This window comes from Pollicipes pollicipes, unplaced genomic scaffold, assembly GCF_011947565.3.
Source record: "Pollicipes pollicipes isolate AB1234 unplaced genomic scaffold, Ppol_2.1 Scaffold_5658;HRSCAF=6696_pilon_pilon_pilon, whole genome shotgun sequence".
In the NCBI taxonomy this organism is placed as follows: Eukaryota; Metazoa; Arthropoda; class Thecostraca; order Pollicipedomorpha; family Pollicipedidae; genus Pollicipes; species Pollicipes pollicipes.
The window spans coordinates 182,736-207,642 of NW_023596729.1; the positions used below are offsets into that span (position 1 = coordinate 182,736).

The 24,907-nt window shown below is 54.9% G+C and overlaps 2 protein-coding genes across 2 annotated transcripts; both read left to right on the forward strand.

Annotated features, from left to right (window-relative positions):
• Positions 1-436: 436 nt before the first annotated feature.
• On the forward strand, positions 437-15,256 carry LOC119102130 (uncharacterized; the record flags this gene model as incomplete). Its single annotated transcript, XM_037225484.1, has 14 exons — positions 437-699; positions 3,212-3,309; positions 3,701-3,818; positions 4,256-4,387; positions 4,795-4,924; positions 7,016-7,167; positions 8,085-8,118; positions 8,654-8,808; positions 9,443-9,548; positions 9,874-10,020; positions 10,366-10,490; positions 14,223-14,313; positions 14,380-14,607; positions 14,983-15,256. Coding segments are annotated over exons 1-14 (1,890 nt in total), but the record flags the coding sequence as incomplete, so codon positions are not given.
• A 93-nt stretch (positions 15,257-15,349) lies between these two features.
• LOC119102131 (uncharacterized) lies at positions 15,350-19,547 on the forward strand (the record flags this gene model as incomplete). Its single annotated transcript, XM_037225485.1, has 8 exons — positions 15,350-15,473; positions 15,928-16,106; positions 16,587-16,726; positions 17,148-17,384; positions 17,771-17,921; positions 18,438-18,629; positions 18,870-19,141; positions 19,343-19,547. Coding segments are annotated over 8 exons (1,500 nt in total), but the record flags the coding sequence as incomplete, so codon positions are not given.
• Positions 19,548-24,907: the final 5,360 nt, after the last annotated feature.

A 24,907-nucleotide genomic window follows, 5' to 3' on the forward strand; every position in this document is an offset into this window, starting at 1 on the left:
GCGCGCAGCGGGCCCCACCGCTCCACCGTCCGTCACGCACGCTGAGGCGCTTTTTTCGGCGCATCCCCTGCTACGCTACGTGCCGCGACGCGTCGGCGAGTTTTGCGCGCGCCCGGGCGCGCCAATCGGAAGTCACGTGGCGCGGGCGGCGGCGGGCGCGCCAAATGATCGGTGCTGGGTGGGGCGCGCCAGATTGGCTCGCGGGCCGGCCACCGATCCGCCGCTGTCCGACCGAGCGGAGCGGGTAGGACGGACGGCGCGTCGGCTGCCGCGCGCGCTGCGGTGCGGTGCCTGTGACGGTGTTGAGCGGTGTTGGCCGGCGCTTGTGGCGGCGGCGGCGGCGGACGCGGGCGGGGCGGCGGCTACGGCTGGAGAAGGCGGCGGAGCGGCGCCGGCTCCCGGCAGCAGGGGTGACGGTGGCCGGCAGAGCCCGGTGGCGGTGACCCGCGGCGTACCCTCGCTGCCTGGTGTCGGGCCCTGCCCCGGTATGCGCTGGGCTCGTTAGCGGCATGACTGGGGCTGTTTGACGGGGAACTTTGCACGGCTGGCTGCGTCGAGTGCAAACGACCCTGGGACGGCGCTGAAGCTGTGACGTCATCATGATGATCTGGTCGCCGACCATTGCTCTGCTGAGCGCTGCGATGAATCTCACTGTGCCGGCCAACACGACTGGGCCCGAGGTTCCGTCAGCCCGCAAAGGTATACCAGGCTGGTGCCAGCGCCGCTTATGCTTCTCAACAGTGACGACATTACGTCCGAACTGCTACCTGAGAAAAGGCTTGGCACTATGCATTTAAATGGATGTCACTCGTTACAACACCATCGAATAAGACGAATCTTGTCGGGCAGCTCATATCTATTTGATGACTCAGATATACGGTATTTGTTGGTGGACTTTGGTGCTGCACGATCTCCCCTATAACTACTCTTTAATGATCGAGCCCTGATGCCTGCTATGCAGTGACTTTTGTTCACATAAAACGGAAGTGTTTCGGCAATAATTCACACCAGACCGCCTCAGTCAAACGGAAAATATTATCGCTTTCCTGTTAAGCTAGTAACATTTGTTTATTCCTGAGTGTCGTTCGCATCGGACTACCGACCTTTTTAAGCTGTGGCTATCCTGAAGTTAGAAGTTCGGCTGCGATCCTTTCTGAAAAGTTAGCGGCGGGGCAGTGGCGCGGTCTCCGAGGATGCCTGCGCATGCCGCTCTGCAGTCTCCAGGAGCACGCATCTCGAACTCGATCATGTCCGTCGACTGATTGTCATCCCGTAATAAAACGCCGGTTCAGACCCCAGGAATTCCAAGGAGAAAAATTGGGTTGTGACGCGTACACGACCAAAACCCGAGCACCATCCACTCCGTACCAGGACTCAACAACATGGGACCACGGCCGGGAGTGAACTGGTAGAACCTGTGCGTTCACAGCAGTTACCAAACGCGGACGATAGTCCAACAGTTATTCCATCCGTGATTGCCGCTCTAACGACTCTGACGTACAGCCATGCCCTGCGCGAACGGGACCGGATTGCGGATGATCGCTTATATATATATATATATATATATATATATATAAGCGATATATATAAGCGACATATATATATATATATATGTTGAAATATTTTGGCAGAATTCTTTCTTTGATGCATGCTTGATTAAAAATAACTGCTGACTCAGCATTAACGAGCCTTTTGATGCATCGTTCTAGTTTCCGGGCCTTTGACTTTGCGTCATCGCTTAGATTAAAGACGGTTCGCACAAAATTACTCATATATTCATCACTCCTTCCATTCTAACGTTTCGAGATCTTATCTCATCTTCGGAGAAGACTAAATTGCACAAGAAATCAGTTTTGAGTTTTAAAGAATGAAAAATTGTGCACTACTGTTGGAAAACATCTTTTAGTACGGAGAACATAAATGAAGCACAACTAATTGAAGTAAGACGGATTGCTATTCATATCATCTTCATACATGTAAGAAACACTCATAATGGGAACATCACAAAGACACAATGGGAACACTATTGTCACAATCACATCAGAAGTGCTCGCCGCCCACCACCTAGTAGCTCAAGAGTTCTGCAAGAATTTGTCTGTCTGTTTAAGGCCGGAGAGAGTTCGTTAATGAATATGCTTTCCCAAATTTGAAGGCGTCTTCTGTCACTGCACGTCCGTAAAATGTCAGTGCTGTCTGTCAGTTGTTGTCGTGTCAATGTCATGTCGTGTTCCTGTCGCATGTGGTCCAGAGGTGCCCCGTCACGTAAGTGCATTGTCAGGCGTCGTGAGAGTGTCGTTGTGGTCACACCAATGTAGTGTGTGGGACGAAGTCTGCAGCCTTCCATGTTGCATTGGAATTGATACACTACATTGGTGCATTTCAGTTTGTCGTGTTTGTCTGGGCTGTTTCTCATAAGAAAGTTCGATATCTTCTTATTACAATAGTAAATGACAATGTCCATTTTGTGGTCGTTTTTGCCTTTAACATGTTGAGAGATAATTTCCCATAAAGCTTTTTCATCCTGTTTGTGAGCAGATGTCATTTGATTTTGATGGTACAGTTTGACGGTCGGTTGGATGTCTTGCCTTGGTTTGCTGTCAAAGTGTCTTGTCATATGTCGTTGTGTCTCGTTTTCAATGTCAGAATTTGAAAAACCGTTGTTCACCAGGATCTGTTTGATTCGTGTCAATTCTGAATGTAGTCCTGTCCAATCAGAGCACATATATATATATATATATATATATATATATGTATACGCTTATGTATATAAGCGATATATATATATATATATATATATATACCATGATACACAATATTGGATTATATGAATATCTATTTATTTGTACTACACTGATTTGGATTCACCTGGATAAAATTACTCCGATATGCGTAATCGTCACGTGTAAGTAATAAGTTAAGACAACTGGAAATGAATCACACTCCAGAATCATTCTGGTTTGGAAAATTATGTTGGTCTTGATACAATTCGAACATATTTTAACTTAGAATTACATTCCATCATGGCTCTAGTGAACACTGCTTGTTTTCTGGGACCATTACAAATCCGACTAAAATCAAGGAATGCTGGTCACGTTATGGGTCATAATGAGGCAGTAACGTGGAATGCATAATGGATAAGCATGATAGGCTGCATAGTGATGAAGACAAAGTCTGTCATGGGAACTGGACTCAGACGCTATTTTCGTTGCAGCTGCAACTACAGAGATTGCCACTTGCGACAACGGCAAGGGCCAGCTTGTCTACGAAAGGATACCAGGATACCAACTGCAGGGATACGACCAGGACCAGGTGGGACCATCGGCCGCATGTGACGAACACGACCTCAAAAGTGCGTGTTACTGCTGCATAATCGTATGATTATTATTCCGAGTATGTCACGCTCCGGAGGGAGCTTTTCTGCAGTTTGTTCCGCAGCTCACCCTTCATAATCACTCAACCGCTAAAATAACAAAGCCTCTCCACTCCATTGTTTTGCCGTCTGTCTAAAAATAGTTCGAGCTACTTCCCATAAACTTACGACAAAGTGGTAACCACTAATCCATTCGTTCAGTGCCAACCAACCAAATCACACACATTAGCTCCAGCCCCGTCTTGGAGTGGTGTTTGCGCTCTGCCAACTCACGTTGGAACGTGTCTGCTGAGTGGGCGCAAATCAGCCGTTTATTGCCGGCTGTTGCAGTCGACGAAGTCTGTGCTGCCGCTACAACTGCTCGAGGAATGTCAGCGCGCATGCCTGAAGGACCTAACGATCCAAAACAACCTGCTGCGACCCTGCGGATCGATCGACTTCCACCCCGGTAAGCGGGACCCTCATCACGAGCGGTGCGGGAGAGCCGCCTGCGCTCAGCTGACGCTTGCTGGGCACCGCTCGGATGACCTCGGATGACCTGGGCCGAGCTAAGACCCACAGCACATCATCACACTCAAAAAGCAAGAAGCGGACAGGCCGGCCGATGTGATAGGGCTCTCGTGCACTGCCGTGTGCGAGGGACCGTGGGTTCAAACCTAGCCGCCAGCCAAAAGTTTCATCGGCGTCTGCCAGTCGGCGTGATAGGTCACGACTCTCAACGTCCTCAGATGCTGGCAGCGTCGCTAAACCACAGATAATTAAAACTGTCAAGGGTAACTGACCCACCCAGCTCGAAGTACCATACGACATAGCCCTTGGAGCTATGTCGCATGGTAACCATACATGTCCCTCGTCGCCTTCAAGCCAACACGTCTCTGTCCCCAGGCGAACCGTACGGCAATGGCCAGTACGACTCGTCTATGTGCTACCTGACGGAAGAGAAGGCGACCCCAGACGGCATCGGCACCTTCGTCCGCGTGCCTGGTTACATCCACTTCAACAAAGTCTGCATGCCCTGTGAGTGGAAGCCCGATCACACAGGCAATACACTCGCGGCAAATGTGCTATTTAACTGGTGCCTACAAGCTTTTTGGGAATTTTGGTGCGGAAAAATGTACCCGACTAGTTTGCATTTCAGGCAGTGCTGTCGGGAGGACCCGGTGGTCTAACAGTAGTGCTCTCAGACAACGGTCAGATAATCAGAAGGCCTGAGCGTTGCTTGCGTACTCACACACCAGACAAGGACGATTGTCTAAGGAATTATCCCATTCTTAAAGGTTACGTCTGCTAAGCATTAGCTGTTCGCAAGTGCGTGGCGTTTTCCAAGTGACGCGTCTTGTTTTTTTGTGCGCTCGACGCTATCGAGTTGGGAGCATGTGACCCAGTTTCGTCTGTGTCTGACCTCTCGCCCCCCCCCTCTCCAGCTCAGCCCATCAGCCGACACTGTCCCGAGCGGATGTACGTCTTCGAGCGTCATCTGGAGAAGAGCTTCCGACCCCAGCGGAACAACTGCACCGAGCGACGAGTCGAGGACCGGCTGACGTGCGAGCGCATGTGAGTCACCTGAGTCGCCTGAGTCCCCTGGGCCACTGGGCCCACCGGGCGACTCCCACCTGGTCCACTGGACCCACCGGGGCGCGCTGCCAGACCGCGGCAGGACAACTACCGCCATACCGGCAGTGACTGGCGTCGTACTCACACCAGCGCAGCGGTGTAACTCTCTTTACAGAATGCTGCAAAAAAGACTAAAGAATTATGGACTTTTAGCCCAATATCGACGGCTATTCTGAATCGGGTAGGCTTGTATGACGGCCAGAAGATGATTTCAGCCGTCCGTTAAAAATCTCGATGGTTTAACTAGTAGATGATGCGATGTTATTAACAAGAGGACGCCGAGTACAGCCTTGTTTGTAAGGAACGGCAAGCTTCAACCAAACTTGACGAGGAATGATTTTGATTAACACGCACCTGGGTAGCCGGTTCAATATTCTTTGCTCGGATGAGGGTCAGCTTGACCCCTGAGACCTAACAAACTAAAATACCAAGAGACACAAAATTCACAGGGTGGATTGGCCTGTACGTAAACTCATTTGAATCAAAATTTAAAGTTCCTAGGTCATGACCTTGTGGTCAGATAATGTAAACAAGGTCAAACTCCAGATTGGTGTCTTAAGTGCTCCCAGGCCTAGATGTTGACCTCAGTCATTTTAGGTCAGTGACCTACTCTGACCTTTAAAAAGTCCATGGAACATTCTGTTTCGGTGCCTGTCATTCAGAGATTGAAAATGAGCAACAGAAACTATCCCACAAAGCCAAGCCCTTGAGTAAAAAGGCAGGCTAGTTTTGGCCTCGGTGTAACCTTCATACCTGACCCTAGGTCAATTAGTTTTTGTTATTATATCTTTAATTGGTTTGTTGTCTAAAAGACTTTCAGATAGGTATGGCTTTGTCTAACACTCCGTTGTTGCATCACATAGACCGATTCCTTAGAAATGCTCTTCGCTCACAGACATGGCCTGACTTTGACCTCCCAAAGGTCAGCAGCCTAACAAGTTAAATTTAATTTTGTTGCATCAGAAGATCTGCCATTCATTTTTCACGTTGAACCCCACTCGAGCGCGTGTTAAGATATTTTGCCGTTGACCATAAGATGCGAATTAAAAAACTGGATAGCTCTACGATCACAGCGCTGCCACCTGCAACATGATCATACTTTCAACGCGATTTAAATGCACTCAGGTTTAAATTTCAGGTGAGAGTCTTGAGACTCAAGGGGTTCTCAAGATAGCTTTTTTACATCAGCAGCAGCCCAGCGTGTATCAAGTCGACCGCTTTGTGTGGCCGCAGGTGTCTGAACTCTAAAGACGAGGTGTGTGTGACCACAGGTGTCTGAACTCTGAGGACGAGGTGCGTGTGGCCGCAGGTGTCTGAACTCTGAGGACGGGGTGTGTGTGGCCACAGGTGTCTGAACTCTGAGGACGGGGTGTGTGTGGCTACAGGTGTCTGAACTCTGAGGACGGGGTGTGTGTGACCACAGGTGTCTGAACTCTGAGGACAAGGTGTCTGGGGCCGCAGGTGTCTGAACTCTGAGGACGGGGTGTGTGTGACCACAGGTGTCTGAACTCTGAGGACGAGTTGTGTGTGGCCGCAGGTGTCTGAACTCTGAGGACGGGGTGTGTGTGGCTACAGGTGTCTGAACTCTGAGGACGAGGTGTCTGGGGCCGCAGGTGTCTGAACTCTGAGGACGAGGTGTGTGTGGCTACAGGTGTCTGAACTCTGAGGACGAGGTGTGTGTGGCCCCAGGTGTCTGAGCTCTGAGGACGAGGTGTCTGGGGCCGCAGGTGTCTGAACTCTGAGGACGAGGTGTGTGTGGCCGCAGGTGTCTGAACTCTAAAGACGAGGTGTGTGTGGCCGCAGGTGTCTGAGCTCTGAGGACGAGGTGTGTGTGGCCGCAGGTGTCTGAGCTCTGAGGACGGGGTGTGTGTGACCACGGGTGTCTGAACTCTGAGGACGAGTTGTGTGTGGCCGCAGGTGTCTGAACTCTGAGGACGGGGTGTGTGTGGCCACAGGTGTCTGAACTCTGAGGACGAGGTGTCTGGAGCCGCAGGTGTCTGAGCTCTGAGGACAAGGTGTGTGTGGCCGCAGGTGTCTGAACTCTGAGGACGAGGTGTGCCGGTCGGCCTCGTACAACTCTGTCAACCAGACCTGCTTCATGTGCCCGATCACGTGGCGCTCCGCCCCGGCGCTCTTTGTCGATAAGGCCGGCGAGGAGTACATCGAGAACATGTGCCTTGAGAGTGAGTACCCGACAGCTCACCAGGAGTAGAGTGGTTTAGTTAGGGCGAGTGCACCAGCACAGTGGAGTGATGCCACTGTTTCTGGTAGATGGTAAACTGGTGAGCTCTCACCTGGTAAATATTTGTACAGGAGCACGACGCACGTTTTCGCGCACCCTGTCATGGAGCGGTAGCGACCGCAAAGGCCTCCCGTAGGCTATGCATAGTAGCGCTCAGGGGCCATGGCGTAACGGGGATATAAACCCGGGCCCCCATGTGTGTGCCGAAGGCATTAACTACTCGGCAGATTGCGCCTCTTTACCTGGCTAGTCAAGATTATGAGATAAAGTGATGCATCGCAGTGCCTTAATATTAACAGGTAACCCAAATTATGAGGTATGCTTCGTACCCGCAGCTTGCGAATGAAAAATATGTGGCACACTTTTACTTCTTCATGCTGCTGCCCAACGTAAATAGGTGTGGTTAAGTGCATTGTTATTTATTAGCAGGCTATTAGTGCATACGTGTAGTGATTGTAGACATGATCATTCCTCATGGGACGCGTAAAAAACGGTAAACAATAATGGGAGAACGTTATGCCTTTCAACCGTGGGTTTATGAATGAGTTTGCTGTGTCCTCATCGCTTAGTACTCTCATTGTACATAATCATTACTATGTGTTGCGTGCTCTGCTTACCGTGCCTTTTTAACAAGCAAGCCCGCATGCCTACGTTTTGCTGTGTCTGCACTCGTATTCTTTTCCGCCCTCACTTGTGTTTGGTTAGCGCCAGCCACCGGCTTGTTCTGTTCCGTTCTTGCCCGCTCCGTTGGCTGCCTCGCATTCGTTCCGCTTCTCTTGGCCGTCTCCGCGTGCGGCGCCGTCGCCCGCCGTCGCCCCGCCTCCACTTCCTGATGCTAACGCCGCTCACCCTGACCAGCCGTGTCCATCACAGAGTCGCGCCGGTGCGAGCGGCCCCGACCACCTCATCTTCGTCGAGGAGGCCAACCGCTCGCTCCGCACGCCCAACAAGCCCACGCGCGTCCGCGACCTCTCGGTCAAGGAGTGCAAGAGGCAGTGCGCCGAGCACCAGCAGTGAGTGGAGCTGCCCGCACCGCCAGTACCCTACGATGAAGCAGAAATGTTTAACAAGCTTATAAGAAATTGTGCATTTGCTTTGAGGCATAGTGGTCTTACTGCACTTATTTTCAAAGATCAGTGCGCTTCTTTGCTTACAAAGTATGGTTTCAGTGGTCTGAACACCTTTTTAAGTGAATGTATATTTTTTGAAAGATCAAACAGGAATACAAAGATATGTGTTACACATCTGGAATGCAACGAAGCGTATTGTAGGAGCGCGAAGGTAATGCGAGCCGTCACCCACATCTTACAATTGCGCCAGAACGACTAAGCGCTAAAAAGGCGAACCAAATTAAACATGCTGCTTGACTGATCGCTCAGGACGAGTGCGAGGCACTGACGCGCACTCCCCCCCCCCCCCCCCGCCAGGATCTTCTGCCGGGCGCTGGAGTACAAGCCACTGACCAACGAGACGGGCGACTGCTACCTGCTGGAGGACGACAGTCTGAGCGTGTCGCCAGAGACGCGGGGCGCTGACAGCCGCGACGACACCAACCTCATGGAGCTCATGTGTCTCGACCACGGTGAGGAGTCGCCACTTCCGGGGAGACTGAGCGAGGGCTGTCGGCTGCTGGCCAGCTGCGGTACCGTTGGCCGCTGGCCAGCTGCGGCGCTGCCAGCTGCGGCACTGTCAGCTGCTGGCCAGCCGCGGCACTGCCAGATGATGAGGTCGAGTCGTCGGTGGCTGGGGTGCATTTTCAGCATAAACCACGGAGATGTATGGTATTACGCAAAAAATCTGTAGGCGTGGTATTTAAAACTATTGATACTTGTAGGATAACTGGCCCTGGCCAGCCATTGGCCGACATGTAAACAGTGTCCGGTCGGTATCTGATTTGTGTCTGCCAGGTGTAAGATCGGCTCCTGTGTACAAAGAGTGGTCACACGGTCTCTCTGTCTCTCTCTCTCCCCCCCCCTCTCTCTCTCTCTCTCTCCTCTCTCTCTCCTCTCTCTCTCTCTCCCTTTCTCTCTCTCTCTCTCCCTCTCTCTCTCTCCCCCCTCTCTCTCTCTCTCTCTCCCTGCCCTCTCTCTCCCCCCTCTCTCGCTCTAACTTTGTGTGTGTGTGTGTGTTTGTGTATGTGTGTAGTCTTCGGCGGGTATCAGTGGCAGGTGCGCCTTCCGCTGCGTGACGGTGACGGCGGCCGTCCTCTCCTGCAGTGATACAGCAGCTGTCGGACCGAACCGGGGCGGGACGGAACGCCGACGGCGACGGCGCCGACGGGCGGCGACCGGCACCCGGCGGCGACGACCAGGTCTTCTTCAGGTGCGTCTCGGCCTGCCCGGCGCAGGGGCGACGGCATCGCCGGTATCTGAGCAGCCAGTCGCTCGCCGTCTCAAAACTGTAGCCGGTGTCGGCAGTGTATGTGTCTCGAGTCACCAGGCTGATCGCCCCCTCCTGTTGTAGTTCCAATCCAGTGATATTTCAACCCTAAACCTCGCATGCGTCTTACTCAATTTTGGTAAGAAAGCGCTGTCACACACACTCAAAACCCCGTAGACATTTCCACATCAGAGTGAGTCCACCTCTCTAATCTGACCTGCCCTAATCTGTCCGTGCCTGACCTGACCCGCGTGCCCACCCACCCCAGAGAGGGCCTGCACCGGGAGGCGGACCGCGAGTACGTGACGGCGTTCCGCCGGTACAGCCGCAACCGTCTGGAGGGTGCCCAGGTGATCACCCAGCTGCCCGACACCTCTGACAGGATGTGCATGCTGGCCTGCCTCCAGACGCCAGGGTGAGTGGGCTAGCTCCACGCCAGCAGGGCAGGCGGCCGGCCCGCTGGCTGCATCGAGTGCGACGGCGCTGTTTCTGAAGTAGAGGCATTCTTATTATCGTCCGCCACCGGCCCATTGCTTTTTATCCGAGCTGATGGAACTGGATGTTAAATGGTACGCCATTGTCACTTATATCTTGTTGGATACTAGAGAAGCTCGAGGATTGAAAGCTTGAAATTACATGAGCTTAAACTTTATTTATGCCTTTGGATTTGCCTTGAAAGCACGAAAGGAGAGGTGTAGTGAGTTTCGTGCGCGGATGGATCAGACTGGACGCTGACTCTGGTCTCCTTCATGGCCGGCAGCTGCCAAGCCATGACGTACAGCAAGCGGTTCTCCATGTGCGAGCTGTACCACCAGAAGGACGGCATGGGCGGCGCTCGACTGGTCTACCACGATGACTACAATTACTACGAGAACCTGCTTGGAGGCAAGTCACATCTACCAGTCTTTCTTTCATCACTATCGCAGTCTGGCTCCTATGTAATCACTGGATTGTCGGAGGGAAAGTGATGGGTTAGATTTTGGCACGGAATGACTTGAGTTGTTAAACATATTTTGTTCTTCATTAATGCCAACAGCTGCATCCGGTTACAAACACGAAAAACAGACAGTTTGCCTCAGGGAATGCAAGTCAAAGCTGCACCGCACGCTTCAACTGTTTTTTTTTTTTTTGTCCAGTCATCTATTGCGAATGCCATTTAGTCCAATGCAACTATTGAGTGGCTTAGTGTTACGGCAATGAATGACCTGTGACAACAAAGCACGTGCACTTAAGTTTCCCAGCATGGTCCTCATCTTTTTCATATCTACTTTCAGACGAAACTGGCCAAATATTCGATAAGTTCCCGTGCTGTGAGTGCAGACATTCAGCCATGGCCCCTCGTCACACACTTCTCAGTACCGCATGTGGTTCAGTGACTTGCGCGGTTTGCATGAGTCGGTGTCCCGACCATTTAGTCTGTTAGGTCGCCAAGGGGCTATTTTGTTAAAAGCAGAAATCCACTGAAAAGTACACGAAGGAAAGAAGGAAGCATCTGTTGCAATTTTAAAGAACCTGACACACACACACACACACACTCATATATATATATATATATATATATATATATATATATATATATATATACATAATTTGACAGCACGGTCTGCCCCATCCCAGACCGGATTGCTGCATCCATTAGTGACACAACTGGCGCTTGAGCTGCAATGCTTTGCTTACGTCAACCTTGCGTTTAAACGAGTGAGGCAACATAATTGGGCTATAGCCAAAACCGAGGTGCATACTTCACCTGTGGGACAAACTTTCTTGAGTTTTATAAAGTTGTGTCCGAAGGCAGCGTACAATGTCCCAAATTTGTGACTAAATCCATTTGTGGAATAAGGTTAGGTTAGCCGGGAAGACGACCTGGCCGCTAAGCCGAGGAGCTGGATATGCTGGCACGTATTCCACACAATTATTTTGCATAAAAAGACGTTCAAAACAGATGAGGCAATACACCAAAAGTCAAAACCACATGCAGCCACTGCACTGGTATGCGTCAAATTCTTCAGCATTATTTCTACGGGTACATGACAAGGAGAAATGTCGTTGATGTGATCCAAAAGAGCTTATATAATCTACCTGGATGGCTCAAGGTTGGCACCGAGGCATACTGAGCGTAGGCACCTCCAGGGCGGCGAATCTGATCTGCACTTTGCGTATCTCTTCGGTTTTTTACCGGAACGACGGTCCATATCCCCGCCATGGAGCGGAGCACAGCGTAACGAGCGTCGGTGTCAAAGGACACGATTGGACATGTCACGTGAGGAGCATGACCTGAAATCGGACACCGAACCGTCCGGTCAGGTGACGCCATGACCCAGGGTGATTGACCGCCACCACGTGACCCATTTGTCCTAGTCCATGTGCGTTGAGGAGAGATAGCTCATATGGTGCTCGGGCTGTAGCAGAGGAGATTCTCCGACCTGTGGCGTCACTGGAACCAGCTGCCAGCGGACATGGGCCACCACTGGGTTCCACGGACCGTGGATTTTGGTGGCAGAAACAGATCATACAATGACGGGGAATCATGACTAACGATGCTCCGGACAGAGAACGCCCCGGGCAGTAAAGACTCCAGTCGAGACGGGCTGCTGTAAACATACGGGCTCCGGACTGGTTAGGGACGGGCGCACCACCGTGGCGTCACCGTGCCCCGTGACGTCATACTGCCCCTCTCCAGATGGCTTCTTTGGTCGTGGCGGCCGCGGCGGAGGTGGCTACTATGGTGGTGGCGGCGGCGGCTTCGGTGGCAGTGGAAGAGGCGGCGGCGGCTACTACGGCGGCGGCGGCGGTGGTACTTACTTCGGCGACGGCCGTGGCGGCGGCGGTGGCGGCCGTGGCGGCGGCTTCGGGGGCGGCTACGGCGGCGGCGGCGGCGGCGGCTACGGCGGAGGCGGCGGCGGCTACTACCAAGGAGGACGAGGCGGCGGCGGCAGTTATTATGAGTCAAGAGGTACATTTGGCGGGAGCGGCGGCGGCTTCTCTGGCGGATGGGGCCAGTCCCGGCCGGCGGGCGGCTTTGGCGGCGGCGGCGCTGGCGGGCCCGGCGGCGACGGTCCGCGCGGTTCATTTGGGGGCGGTGGCGGCGGCAGGGGTGGTGGCGGCGGCGGCGGTGGCGGCGGCTCGGCAGGCGGCGGTGGCGCACCGGGCGACAACACCATCGGGGTTGATGCACCTCCGCCCAAGCCGACCGTCATTCTGGTCAGCGAGGGCGGCGAGGATCCGAACGCCAGTCCAGCCCCGCCGCGCGGCGGCGGCGGCGGCGGATCCTGGAGCGGCGGCGGTGGCCGCTGGAGCGGTGGCGGTGGCGGTGGCGGTGGCGGTGGCGGCGGCGGCGGCGGTGGCGGTGGCGGTCGCGGCGGCGGCTGGTGGAGTGGTGGCGGAGGCGGCGGCGGCAGCGGCGGCGGCAGAGGCTCATGGAGTGGTGGTTCGGCAGGAGGCTGGGCGTCAGGCGGCTCGACCGTGTACCGACCGGGCGGCGGCAAGTCCCGCGTCATCTCCGAGGGAGGTGGCTGGGAAGACTGGAGCTACGACCGGCGCGGCGGCGCAGGTGCGCACCGGTTTGTCTCGCGCGCTGGTGACGGGGACGGCTTGGACGCGGCCTCGACAGGATCGGGCGACGCTAGCTTGCCGGAGCAGGACGGGGCCGCACTGCAGCGGCCGAGTGGCGCGGCCAACGGCTCGCGGCCGACCGCCGACGCACCGCCGGCGGCCAGGCAGCTAGGTACACGCTGCATGCGGACAGCGCATGCGCGCCTGGAGACGCTCGTATCCCAGGCTTGGTGCCAGCCTTGCGATCCAGGCCGGTAGAGAGGCCGCGCGGGACGGCCGCAAGAGGGCGGGGCCTGGCTGCCCAACTGCGGCGACTGAGCCTGCTGGGGGTAGCTGAGGACACATTCTGAATCCGGCGTGCTTTCCAGCTTTACCGACATGATGATGCGTAGCTAGACGTTCCTGCAGTTCGCTCTTACGAATTTCTTTCCGTAGTCAGAGCAGACGTAGATGGATCGACTTGCATCTCCCCGCATCCTGCTGGCCTTCTCCGGGATCTTCGGATCGGTTTGCCCGGTTTGCGACGTCAGCATACCGCGTCTGCAACGCATCTCCGTCCATGACTGACAGCAATGCTCCCGATGGCTGCTCCGACCGTGGCGTTGGGTCGCCACAGCATGGATAGGGAAGCCTGATGAACTGAGATTGCATGCTGATGCTTGATGCTGCACCTTGAAGGCGTTTTTGGTATGATTGCATTTTGAGCCTGCATGAGCCGTGATATGCGCTGGTCTGAACCGTCTGCGCATAACATCACATCGCTGTTTGCTGAAAAGATGTTAGAATATTGCCTGATAGGAGCATCTAAGTGCATAAACAGTACAAACTACTTTGATTACAGCGAGACCAAGTTCTTATTCGAATGAATAACTTAAATTATGATTATTGAATTCATCAAATAAAGAGAATATGAGCAATCACACGTCCGTGGTAGAAGAACCGCTTTGATAAACATGCAGCTTTGCTTTCCACGCAGCTTCGGATCTGCGGACACTGGGGGCGCCGAGAGCACCTGACCCGTTTGGCGTCCCTCCCCTCCCCGCTGACCTCCCTCGCGGCCACCAGGCGGCTCCGGTGGCTTCTTCGGCGGCTCCAGCCGCGTTCCCTTCGACGGCGACGAGGGGCGTTACGACGACCGGCGCGGAGGCTTCGGCGGCGGCGGACGCTTCGGCGGCGGCGGCTTCGGCGGCGGCTTCGGCGGCGGCGGCGGCGGCAGCGGCGGAGGCTTCGGCAGCGGCCGGTTTGGCGGAGGCGGTCGGTTCGGCGGCGACGGGTTCGGTAGCCGCGCGCGCAGCTGCTTCGAGGACCGCTTCACGCTGAAGGAGACCGGCCGCCGCCTGAGGCCCGAGCACACCAGTGACCGGCTGTCCGTCTCCTCGCTCAGCCAGTGCGAGGAAGAGTGCGTGCGCACGAAGAAGTTTGTCTGCAAGTCCTTCTCGTACAGATACAGGTGCGGGGTAGCCGAGTGGCAGTGACTGTTTCATTTTCTTTGGTCTCTTGGTTCTTTATCAAACCTGCTATATGCTAGAGTAGCTGGGAGCGGATGGCCCACGCACATCAATTATTGTATAGGCAATCCTATCGCGTAAATGATAGCGTGCCCTCATCTGGTGACAGCTACAGTAATTAAGTTTCGGACCACTTCTTGACGGGCAGCAGTTACATTGAATGTTTGCTTTTATTTCACTCCTCAACTCCTGACCAGTTCATGTAGGTGCAGCCACTGCGCGAATGAAAGGCACAACGCACGAAAACTCAACACTCACACATGATCGCTGCCTTCCAATTACACCTTGTATCTCGAAGCTCGCCGATTCCGTTGCAGCTCATCCGGAACGAGCGCCTCTCTGGACAACTGCGAGCTGAGCAACTTCGACTCGCGCGACTCGCGCAGCGAGGACCGGTACTTCGAGATGGACCGCGATTACGACTACTACGACCGCTCGCGCATCGAGAACTGCATTGACCACGAGATCGGTGGTCCGTCTGGCGGAAGTGGCGGCAGCTTCTCAGGCAGCAGCGGCTTCTCTGGCAGCAGCAGCAGCAGCAGTGGATTCGGCGGCGGTGGTGGAAGCTTCAGCGGCGGCAGCGGCGGCGGCGGCGGGTTCGGCGGTGGCAGCGGGTTTGGCGGCGGCGGCGGGTTCGGCGGCGGCGGTGGGTTCGGCGGCGGCGGCGGGTTCGGCGGCGGCGGCGGGTTCGGAGGCGGGAACGGTCTCGGCGGTGGTTTCGGAGGCGGGATCGGCAGACCGGGCGGCTTCGTCGGCGGGGGCGGCGGTTTCTCCGAACAAGGCTTCATTAGCACCGACGGAGGAGATGGTGAGACACCCGCGCTTCAGTGAAGCCTTATAAGACCACCCTATGCAGGAAAGAATATATACACGTGTGCGTATAATCGCACATTTAATTACTGTCTGCCATATTATTACTGAATTATTATCTGCTAAGCTGCATCCATGCTGCGCCGCTTAAAAGGATCGATAAAAAGAGAAAGATCCTGTGCTCCACGTGTTCATCCTGACCGGCGGCCGCTAAACTTCGCAATACCGGTTTTGACTTCTGACCCCTTCGTGACTTAGCTTTGAATTAAATCTTACTCGGTCACAATGCTAGTCACCATACCCCGGATCAGTCTGTGTTCCCGTGTCTGCCTCAGCCCCCACCCTGCCTCCATGTCAGTTGGTAACCCGCTGGCCGGAGCTCTAGCTCTGCCTGCGAGTCTCGGTCACCGGGCCGGCTTCTGACCCTGCCCGTGCCTGCCCCGCCGTCGCAGTGACCGCCACCTGTGACGAGAACGGCATGGAGCTGACGCTGCAGGCCAACGCGCCCTTCTACGGCCGCATGTACACGTACCGGCACTACGACCAGTGCAGCGTGGTGGGGCGCGGCGACCGCGTCATGTCGCTTCGCATCAGCGCCGACGGCGGCTTCCCTGCCTGCGGCACGCAGAGGGTAGGTGCTCTAACCCTGGCCGACGGCTCCTACTGGCTCGCAGCGCGCATACAGTGCGCCCGCGGCCAATGGTGGACGGATATTCCAGCCTGTCAGGTGTTGTCGGCCCATTCAGCCGGTCTTGCCCGTACGAACCACGCAAAGCACAGATAAGAGGGAAGAAATTGCCGCGGCCTTACCATGCGAGGTGATCTACAGCCCATTGGAATGCGGTTAGTTGTAACGACCGTGATATCTGTGTCCTTGAGTCTTTCCAAGAAAGTCTATGCCTTTCTAAGTAACTCGATGGCGAAGGCGCAGCTCACTCCATTATGACAAGGCCTTTAATTAGTACACCATATAAAACACGCCCCGACGCGCGCGTGCATGCTTCAACTCCCGAGCCGCGTGAGGCGCTGCGTTGTTTAGAGCACGCGTATCCCCTTGAGCTTGGGTGCGGTGCCAATGCCTGCCCTGAGCTCTGTCACGCATGCCCGGCAGTTCGGAGACGTCATGCAGAACATCGTGGTGGTCCAGTTCAGCGAGTACGTGCAGACCAACTTCGACAAGCGCTACAACCTGACCTGCTACTTTCAAGGGCCGGGTGAGGCTGTCGTCACATCCGGTTATATCTCAGCCAGGTGAGAAGGCAGGCGTCGGAAGGCTGAGCTGAGCTGAAATTCCAAGGTGGTCAAACCACGCGGCGGGTAAACTAACGAACGACTGCGCTGCCATTTTCTGACCGATGGAAATGCTAAATCCTAATTGAGGTATCTTGTCTATGTGGCGCTCTAGCACAGATAGGATGTTGATCCCAGCAGCGATGCCTCAAGCGGTGTTGAGACATTCAAAAATGGCAAGATCTTAGCACGTTATGACTACAATACACGCTGAAAGTGTCGGCCATGTGACTCGGGCGTAAGCTAATTCGAGCCGTTTTGAGCAACTCTTGAAAACAGCCCAAGCCTGCGCCGCGCAGCACAACCAGCTCTTCGTCTCGAGTCACGCCGCACGTGCTGCTCAGCGTCGCGCTCGCCTGACCCATGACGTCATCGCGTGCAGCCCCGGCCAGCTGACGCCCATCATCGACCTGCCGGCGCGCGAGGTGCTGGACTCGCGCGTGCGCCTGGCCATCCTGTACCAGGGCCGGCCGACCACGACCATCGCCGTCGGCGACCCGCTCACCTTCCGCCTGGAGACTCAGTCCGGCTCCAACCTGGTCACCGACATCTTCGCCACCAACGTCATCGCGCGCGACCCGTACTCGGGCCGCTCGGTCGAGCTGATCGACAGATACGGGTAGGCGGCGCGCGGCCGGGGCGGCTGGCGGGCAGACTGTGAGATGGGCTTGAGTGTCGGGCAGGGCCGCCACCGACCGGGGCGGCTGATGGGCAGCCTGTGGGATGGGCTTGGGTGTAGGACAGGGCCGCCACTGACCGCCAGGGCGGCAGCAAGCTCGCCATGTCGCTATGTTTGAAGGAAGCTGCAATCTGGTTTGGCGGAGCGAAAGTGTGACAGCATTGATTCCATGTCAGAGTGCGTTCAGGTATTCTAGATCGATTTCTCGCGTCAGAATCACATGTATTCGCGGCCACCGTCGAACATCGACAGTGCTGAGCGCACGGACACATGAGCTGACCTAGTTTTCGGGCCACCGAACTGACCCTGGCTGCTTGTCTGCCCAGATGTCCGACAGACCCACGCCTCTTCCCCGGCCTGGACCTGTCCCGCGACGGCAACGGGCTGGAGGCTCGCTTCAGCGCCTTCAAGATTCCGCAGTCCAACTACCTGCTGTTCGAGGCGACCGTGCGCCCGTGCCGCCAGCGCTGCCGTCCGGTGAGTACGCCTCCGGCATGCGTCGGCCACCCCACCGGTCGGAAACTGGCGTGGTGGATGTTAGTGTCGTCGCTATCAAAACGTCACGTCGAGTTGATCCTGAGTGAAATGGTCGGAGTGCCGGGTGGAGAAGAGCAAAGAGGCAACGTGTGGTTTGAGAACGTTGCTGGATATGCGACCTCGCCGACGTGTATTAAGATGGTATGCCTGCTAGTCTCTAGCAGTTTCTAGTCTCTGTCTGCGTCCGTTTGTGCCTCAGGCTCTCAGTTGTGGATGTGGTGTGCGGTGAAAACCGGCACACGTGTGAGGCGGAGACCGTTGGGTTCACGAGTGTGGCTGGGACGGGCAATACAACGCTGCTGACCTCAGTAACCTCACATGTCAATGCCAAGCACCTGCATATGTGATTGAGGCCGGTACTTGAGTTCTCAGAGAGATCTCGCACCCGTTCGAGAGGTCAGCGGTACCGCCCAGGTCCGCGTTCGAGCCTGACCTCGCCCTCCCGGTCCGTGGCAGGCCACCTGCGCTGTGGACGGCCGCGAGGAGGTGTCGTTCGGCCGGCGGCGGCGACGCGCGCTGCCTGAGAACGCCACGGAGGAGCTGCCGCTGCCGGACCCGGCCGACGAGCCGGTGGAGCCGCAGGATGAGGAGATCGGGCCCGACATCGACCCCAAGGACAGCGAGGAGTATGTCAAGCGACTGATGAGCGTGAGTAAAGCCGGCCACGGACGCGCGCCTGGTCCTGCACGACTCTCGTAGCACGGGTGGAAGGAGGTTGGTCGTCTCTGTCGCGCAGCCGGCGCGGGTTGGGTCCGATCTTCAGAGAGTCCTCGGAGTAAACATCGCAGCAGGGATGGGCCGGATGCCGGGCCTCTGCCGTCGCCACACACCCCTGCCAGCTGTGTTAAGGCTGCGCTGACGCTGAACCCACCTGTGCTATACCTGCAGGTGTTCTACACCCGGGAGGAGCTGGTGGCCGAGGAGGTGAAGGTTCCAGAGGATGTCTGCATCTCGTCGGCCGAGTACTACGGTCTGCTGGCCACCATGGTGGTCCTGATGGTGCTGATGGTGCTGGGCGCCGTGCTGGCCGGCCTCTGGTTCCGCCGCAGCCGCCTGCTCGCCTACAAGAATCAAGACGCCGATATGACTTCGCCGCTGCCCCGAGCCTTCTCCGCTCCTGGCATCGGCAAGAACACATTCTCCTTCCTGCACGGAAAACGGTGCGTGGGTAGTGCAGTCTCGGTGCTGTGATGGGCATGGCTGCCGCTGAGCTAGCTGCCGTTAATTCGATTTATTTATGAAATAATAGCCATCACAAATGTATTAAATGTGTCGACCGCCACTTCTGTGGAATCTTTTCTCCTGGTGTGCCGGAAAGTGTCAAGTGTAGTATAGCTATAACCGGTGTCATGCTTCCTCAGGTCGTCTCCGATGGGCCACAGCTTCCCCCAGGGCAGCGCCAACCCGGCATACGACGTGGACGGGCCGCCGGCGCCGCGTGGCCGCAAGTTCGACGACCCGAGCGAGCCCATCTACACGGACCCGTCGCTGTTCGAGCGCTCGCGCAGCCTGCGTTCCGTCTCCGCCTCAGAGTTCGGCCAGACGCGCAGCGCCGATCAGCAGTGACGGCCCGCGCCAGCACGGGCGGGGCGCGCCGGGCGCGGCGGCGGGCCGGCCTGCCGCCCCAGTCGACGCCGCGGCGCGTCCCCGGCGCCCGAGCAGACAGGCAGTGAGAGTGAGAGGGATGACGTGCGGAGGACGAGGGGTGCCCCCGGCCGGCGGCGGACGCGGCCAAGAGCTGGAGCTGGAGGAGTGCGCGCCGATGAGGCAGATGGACCGCGAGGGCTAGGGGGCGCCCCCGACCGACCGTGCGGGCTGCGCCGTCGAGGGGTCTGCCGGAGACTGTACTGATGCGGGGTCCGCCCGAGTGATCAGTCCGACACACGCCAGCTTCTGACGCCAGAACGGCGGCTCGGACTGTGAACGGGAGCGCTGCAGTTTTGTACTTTTGCTATCCTAGGCGTAGTCGTGTTCATGTGTGTACCTACAATAGTTATCGCCGCCGTCGGCCGCACCGACGGCGGCCTTGGCCGCCGCGCTCGGGTGTTCCGGCCGCCATCTTGCCAGAGGCTGAGTCCTCTGCGTCGCCGGCGGCTGGCATCCAAGCGCCGACGAGTGACGAGGCCAGCTGCGCTGCCCGTCCTCGCCAACGGCAATTGCCGCGGCGGCGTGGTTCCAAATGTTCCCCACAGATGCCACTGCCATCGGCGGGGCCACGACTCGGCGGAGACTGCCGTTGGACGGCCGTGCTTTTCGATCTAGTGTAAATCGCTTTAAAATATAAGTTTACTGAAGGATGCGACGCCAGCTTCATCTAAAAATAAACACTTCACCCTCACTGAATAATGTATTACTGCCGCAGCCGTTCTTTCTCCTGAAGCCTGCCACAGGGCCCGCAGTTGGGACTTTTGGCAGGCTTGGAGTCACTTATGCCTTTCACAAACCTAAGTGAGCGTGCATCCGTCTCTGTTATCCTCTATTTTGCTTCATCCTGAATTCTTCCGACACCCCTCTTGTCCGGGGCGGGCTGCATGCGTCAGCCACGAGTGGGCCCGGAGCTCCATGGGACGGGAGACGCTGACCGGGAACCAAGCGCGCATGCACGGGTCAAACCTCAACGGTTGGCCCCCCAGGCGCACACAGTTCTGCCCCACCGTTAACTATTTTCCTTTATCCCGTAGCCCTGAACTGACTATTTCTGGTCGAAAGGGCTCTAATCCAAACACCAAATCAAGTGAGCATGTTATAGAGAAACACTTCCGGAGGCTGAAGGTCACTAAGTGCATTTTTTGGAGTTGAATGATCACTCACTCTTCGGACCAAGACAAAGTAAGCATAAACCTATCACTTTGAAGCCCATTTTAATGGGCGACCATACAAATTTTGCGCACAGCCCCAAACTCAACTTGTCTCGAGTCTTACACGTGATGTTTGCCTTCTATACATCTGATTCTGTCACATCTCACCTTGATTGGCATCGGACGGGGCTGAGCGTCAGCATCACGATGCCAGCTTTGGCGCCCTTGTTTGGATTTGCCGTTTTTCATAACGCGAACGAATAGTGAATGGGGAGGGAGTATAACGCGACCCGCCATTTGCAAGCTAACAAGATGAAACCTCGCAAAAAACGAACGATGTGCCTCACCGAGATCTCACAATTGGTCTTGGGTTGCTAGGTCTAAATTTACTCTATTTAAGCCCATTAGGCAGGGGTGGATCCAGGATTTCGTCAAGGGGAGGAGGCCTGAAGACACTGTGGGGCCCCCTAGAGTTTGGGGCTCCGCTAGAAATATCCTTGCATTCCGGTCATTTAATTTGCAGATAAATAGTATAAACATTTATATTATATACATATATGTGTGTGTGTGCGTGTGTGTGTGCGTGTGTGTTTAATAAAAGGGGAACTCATTTTACTGAGCGTTGCCCTGCAAAGCTATGCGTGCTACGTACGCACATACATGGAGCTCACTCATTTTGTACAGATCATGTTAAATCCCGTGCTTTTAAAGCCAGATGTTTTCGGAAAAAAACAGGGAAAATAACCTCAAGTTGGCTGCTAAGTACCATCAAAACCAAGAACGAACTTTATTTTCGACTTATTTACGGATAGCCGACTAGACGATGTAATCAGCTAGTGGCTGATACCTAATGTAGAATTCTTCCTTTGTTACGAGAGAGTGCATAATATCCTAACATTCAAAATATGTTAAAAACGTGATGCACAAGTATAAAAAGTCACACAATCAATAGCCAAAGGAAGCGACACATACGACGTCGGCAGCACGTAAAAGTACGTTCGACAATTACCCGTAAAAATTCATCGGCGCATATCTGACTACTGATCTAAGGCTAACGCACCAATGCCAATAGAGACGGAACCTGGACAATCATGGATGCCACGGAAGGCGAACAAACAGGCTCCTGCCAACAAGTATAGGGTCCTCAGAGCAAGCAAAAAGAACCCAAGACCAACGTCATGTGTCCCTAAACGACCGGTAGTGCCCCGCCAGGCTGACATATAAGGCCCCGGCCAGAGCACAGGACCCCCTGAGCAAAGGGGAATTACCCAAGACCATGGATTAATACCCCTGTGCGATCGAGAGCACCCGGGCAGGTTGACAGCAAGAGCCTTGACAGGAGTGAAGAGCCCTCCGAAAATGAAATCAAAGGGAACGACCTCTAAATCAAAGTGGAGGGCCCTGAGCCTCGAGTGTCCCGGTGCCTTACCATATGTAAGCTCCATCAACAGCACAAGGCCCACCAAGCAAGTGGAAAGAACCCGATACCAATACGATGGGCCCTTAAGCGACTGAGTGTACCCTGGCATTTCAGGCCCCGGAAAAAAGTGTGCAGAGCCTTTTGGGAGAACGGGAAAACTCGTGGAGAAAAACCTGATCAATCAAAGGTGCTCAGGCATGGAACCAGATAGTGTCCCACAACGACAACTAACAGCGTTAGTCCTTACGATAAAATGCAAGGAGATGGAGGGCAACGTAGTCCCCAGGCAACACATCCTCAATCAGCAAAGAATTAACTCCGTCTGCTTATGAACTTCTAACTTTTGCCAGCAACCGTGCTTGGTCGTCTGCGTGACCAAAAAAGTCCAATTGCATTGTGTGTAATGTTTTGTTAGAAAACTGCGTTCGTTAGGCCGGTTGTGGGCTCATTTGGAACCTGTAAGTCCCCGCGGCATGGTTCATGGGGTGCATGGTCCCGTACCTTCCCCTCCCCGTCTATATCCGCCACCGGCCCGAGCGGCTTAATAGATGCGGCCCGCCAACAACATAGGGTCATCCATTTCAAATAAGAAGTAACCAAAACAAGGCATGGAGAGCCTCGGAATGATCGAGTGTGCCTGAGCTGGTAACGGATGGGGGCACTAACAAGAGCGCATGGCCAGTTCACGAGCAGGTATATATAGGGCCCCCAACAAATCGCAGGGCCCTCCATCCAAATAGCAAGTCCCCAAGACCCAATGTAGAGGGCCCCCGAATGACCGAGTGTGTCTGAGCAGGTTAACAGATAGGGCTCTTAACAAAAGCGTAAGGCCCTCCATTCAAATAGGAAGCATTCAAGACCTAATGGAAATATCCCCCGAACGATAAGATGCACTCCAGCAGCTTATCAGAAGAGGCCCGACAAGAGCAAACGCCCTCCATTCAAATAAGAAGTACCCGAACCCTGTGCAGAGGGTCCCCGAAAATGGAGTGTACCCGAGCAGATTATCAGACGACCCTGACAGGAGTGCAGGGTCCTAAATTCAAAGGAGATGAACGGACGGGCCCGCCGACAGGAGCGAAGGGCCATCCATTCAAATAGGAAGTCTCAAGATACAATGTGGAGGGCCCCCGAACAATCGAGTGTGACCGGACAGGTTAACAGATGGGCCGCCGACAGAGCGTAGGGCCTTCCGCTCAAATATGAAATACCCACGACACGATGAAGAGGGCCCCCGAATGATCCAGTGCTCTAGAGCATGTTAGCAGATGGAGGCCCCGTTGAGAGCACATGGCCCCCCACTCAAATAGAAAGTACCCAAGACCCGACGTAGAAGTTCCCCAACAATGGGATGTGCCCGAGCAGCTATCAGAAGGGGCCGCGACAAGAGCATGGGGCCCTCCACTGAAATAAGAAGTGCTCAAAACTCAGTGTGGAGGGCCCTCGAAACATGGAGCGTACCCGAGCAGGTTATCAGACGGCTCCGAAAGGAGCGCAAGGCCCTAAATTCAAACACCAAGACCCAATGTGCAGGGCCTCCGAACAATCCAGTTTGGCCGAAGGGGTGAACAGAGGGCCAGAGGGGCCCCGACAGATGCGTAGGGCCCCATTCAAATAGGATAGGACATGGTCAGATATGGAGTTCAGTACGGTTTTCGTCAAGCGACGGGGACGGGAGTCGTGCCGATTAGGAGAGAGGAGGAGGTCCACAAGAGGAAAATGCAGGAGCATCTCACCAACAGAAACAAAACACGTCAGATACATATGAATATTCCTGCCTCGTCAACGTAGGCCGACGAGCCTTCCATCTCAAAGCTGATGATGGGGACAAGAATTGACCACTTCATCTCGTGTGTTCTACATTTCTAGCGATTCTCAAGTAAATCAAAGGGGCTGGGGTTTGCCTAGCCAGCACGGATCGTTGTGGAGTATTTCACCCGTCTCGGCGCGGGGCTCGCTTGCCGCTCGCGGTCGGTATCGTACGCACAAGCGGGAAGGAGCGCGGGCCCGTCCCGTGAATGGCGCGGGCCCGGTTTGTACTCGACACCTAGGGATGGTTGGTTCGACTATTTGTCGCTTGGCGACCGCCACCCTACACCTAGCGGCCGACCGCGTTTGTTTGGTCTAGTAACGTGTGTAATAAACAATAATTACATCGCGTAAAAAACAGTAATAAAATCGTGGTCGTGTTAAAGAGAAAACATGCATTGGTCGAAATTGATTGTTCGATGATAACTTTACGGTAAGTTTCGATCTGTTTGTTCTACGACAATTTCCAGTATATTTTTTAGAATCGTGTGCTTCATTCTGGGTCGGGTGGATGACAAAGGTGCCATCTCTGTTGATGGCAACAGTAGACCTTTTTGGTCATGCGGGTCAAACAGCTTGATGCTAGGGAAATGCCTTTGAGTACCGAGTCAGAGCGCCTTGCAGTATCAATTTCGGCCAAACGTAAATATCAAATTGCTGTGAGCTTTACACATGTAGCTGATATCTTTCCAACTTGGCAGGCACCTACATACCTACACCTACCCCTATCCAAGCTTATTCCTATGAACTCTTTTGAAATGTTTGGATCCGGATGTATCCTCGAAACGAGCTGAAAACTGCGTCCACCCGTGATGACAAGTGTCCTATTAACATTTTAGGTAAGTCCAATGGTACACCGATGCGTAACTTGAGCCTTAAGTTGAGAACGAGTACGTTCG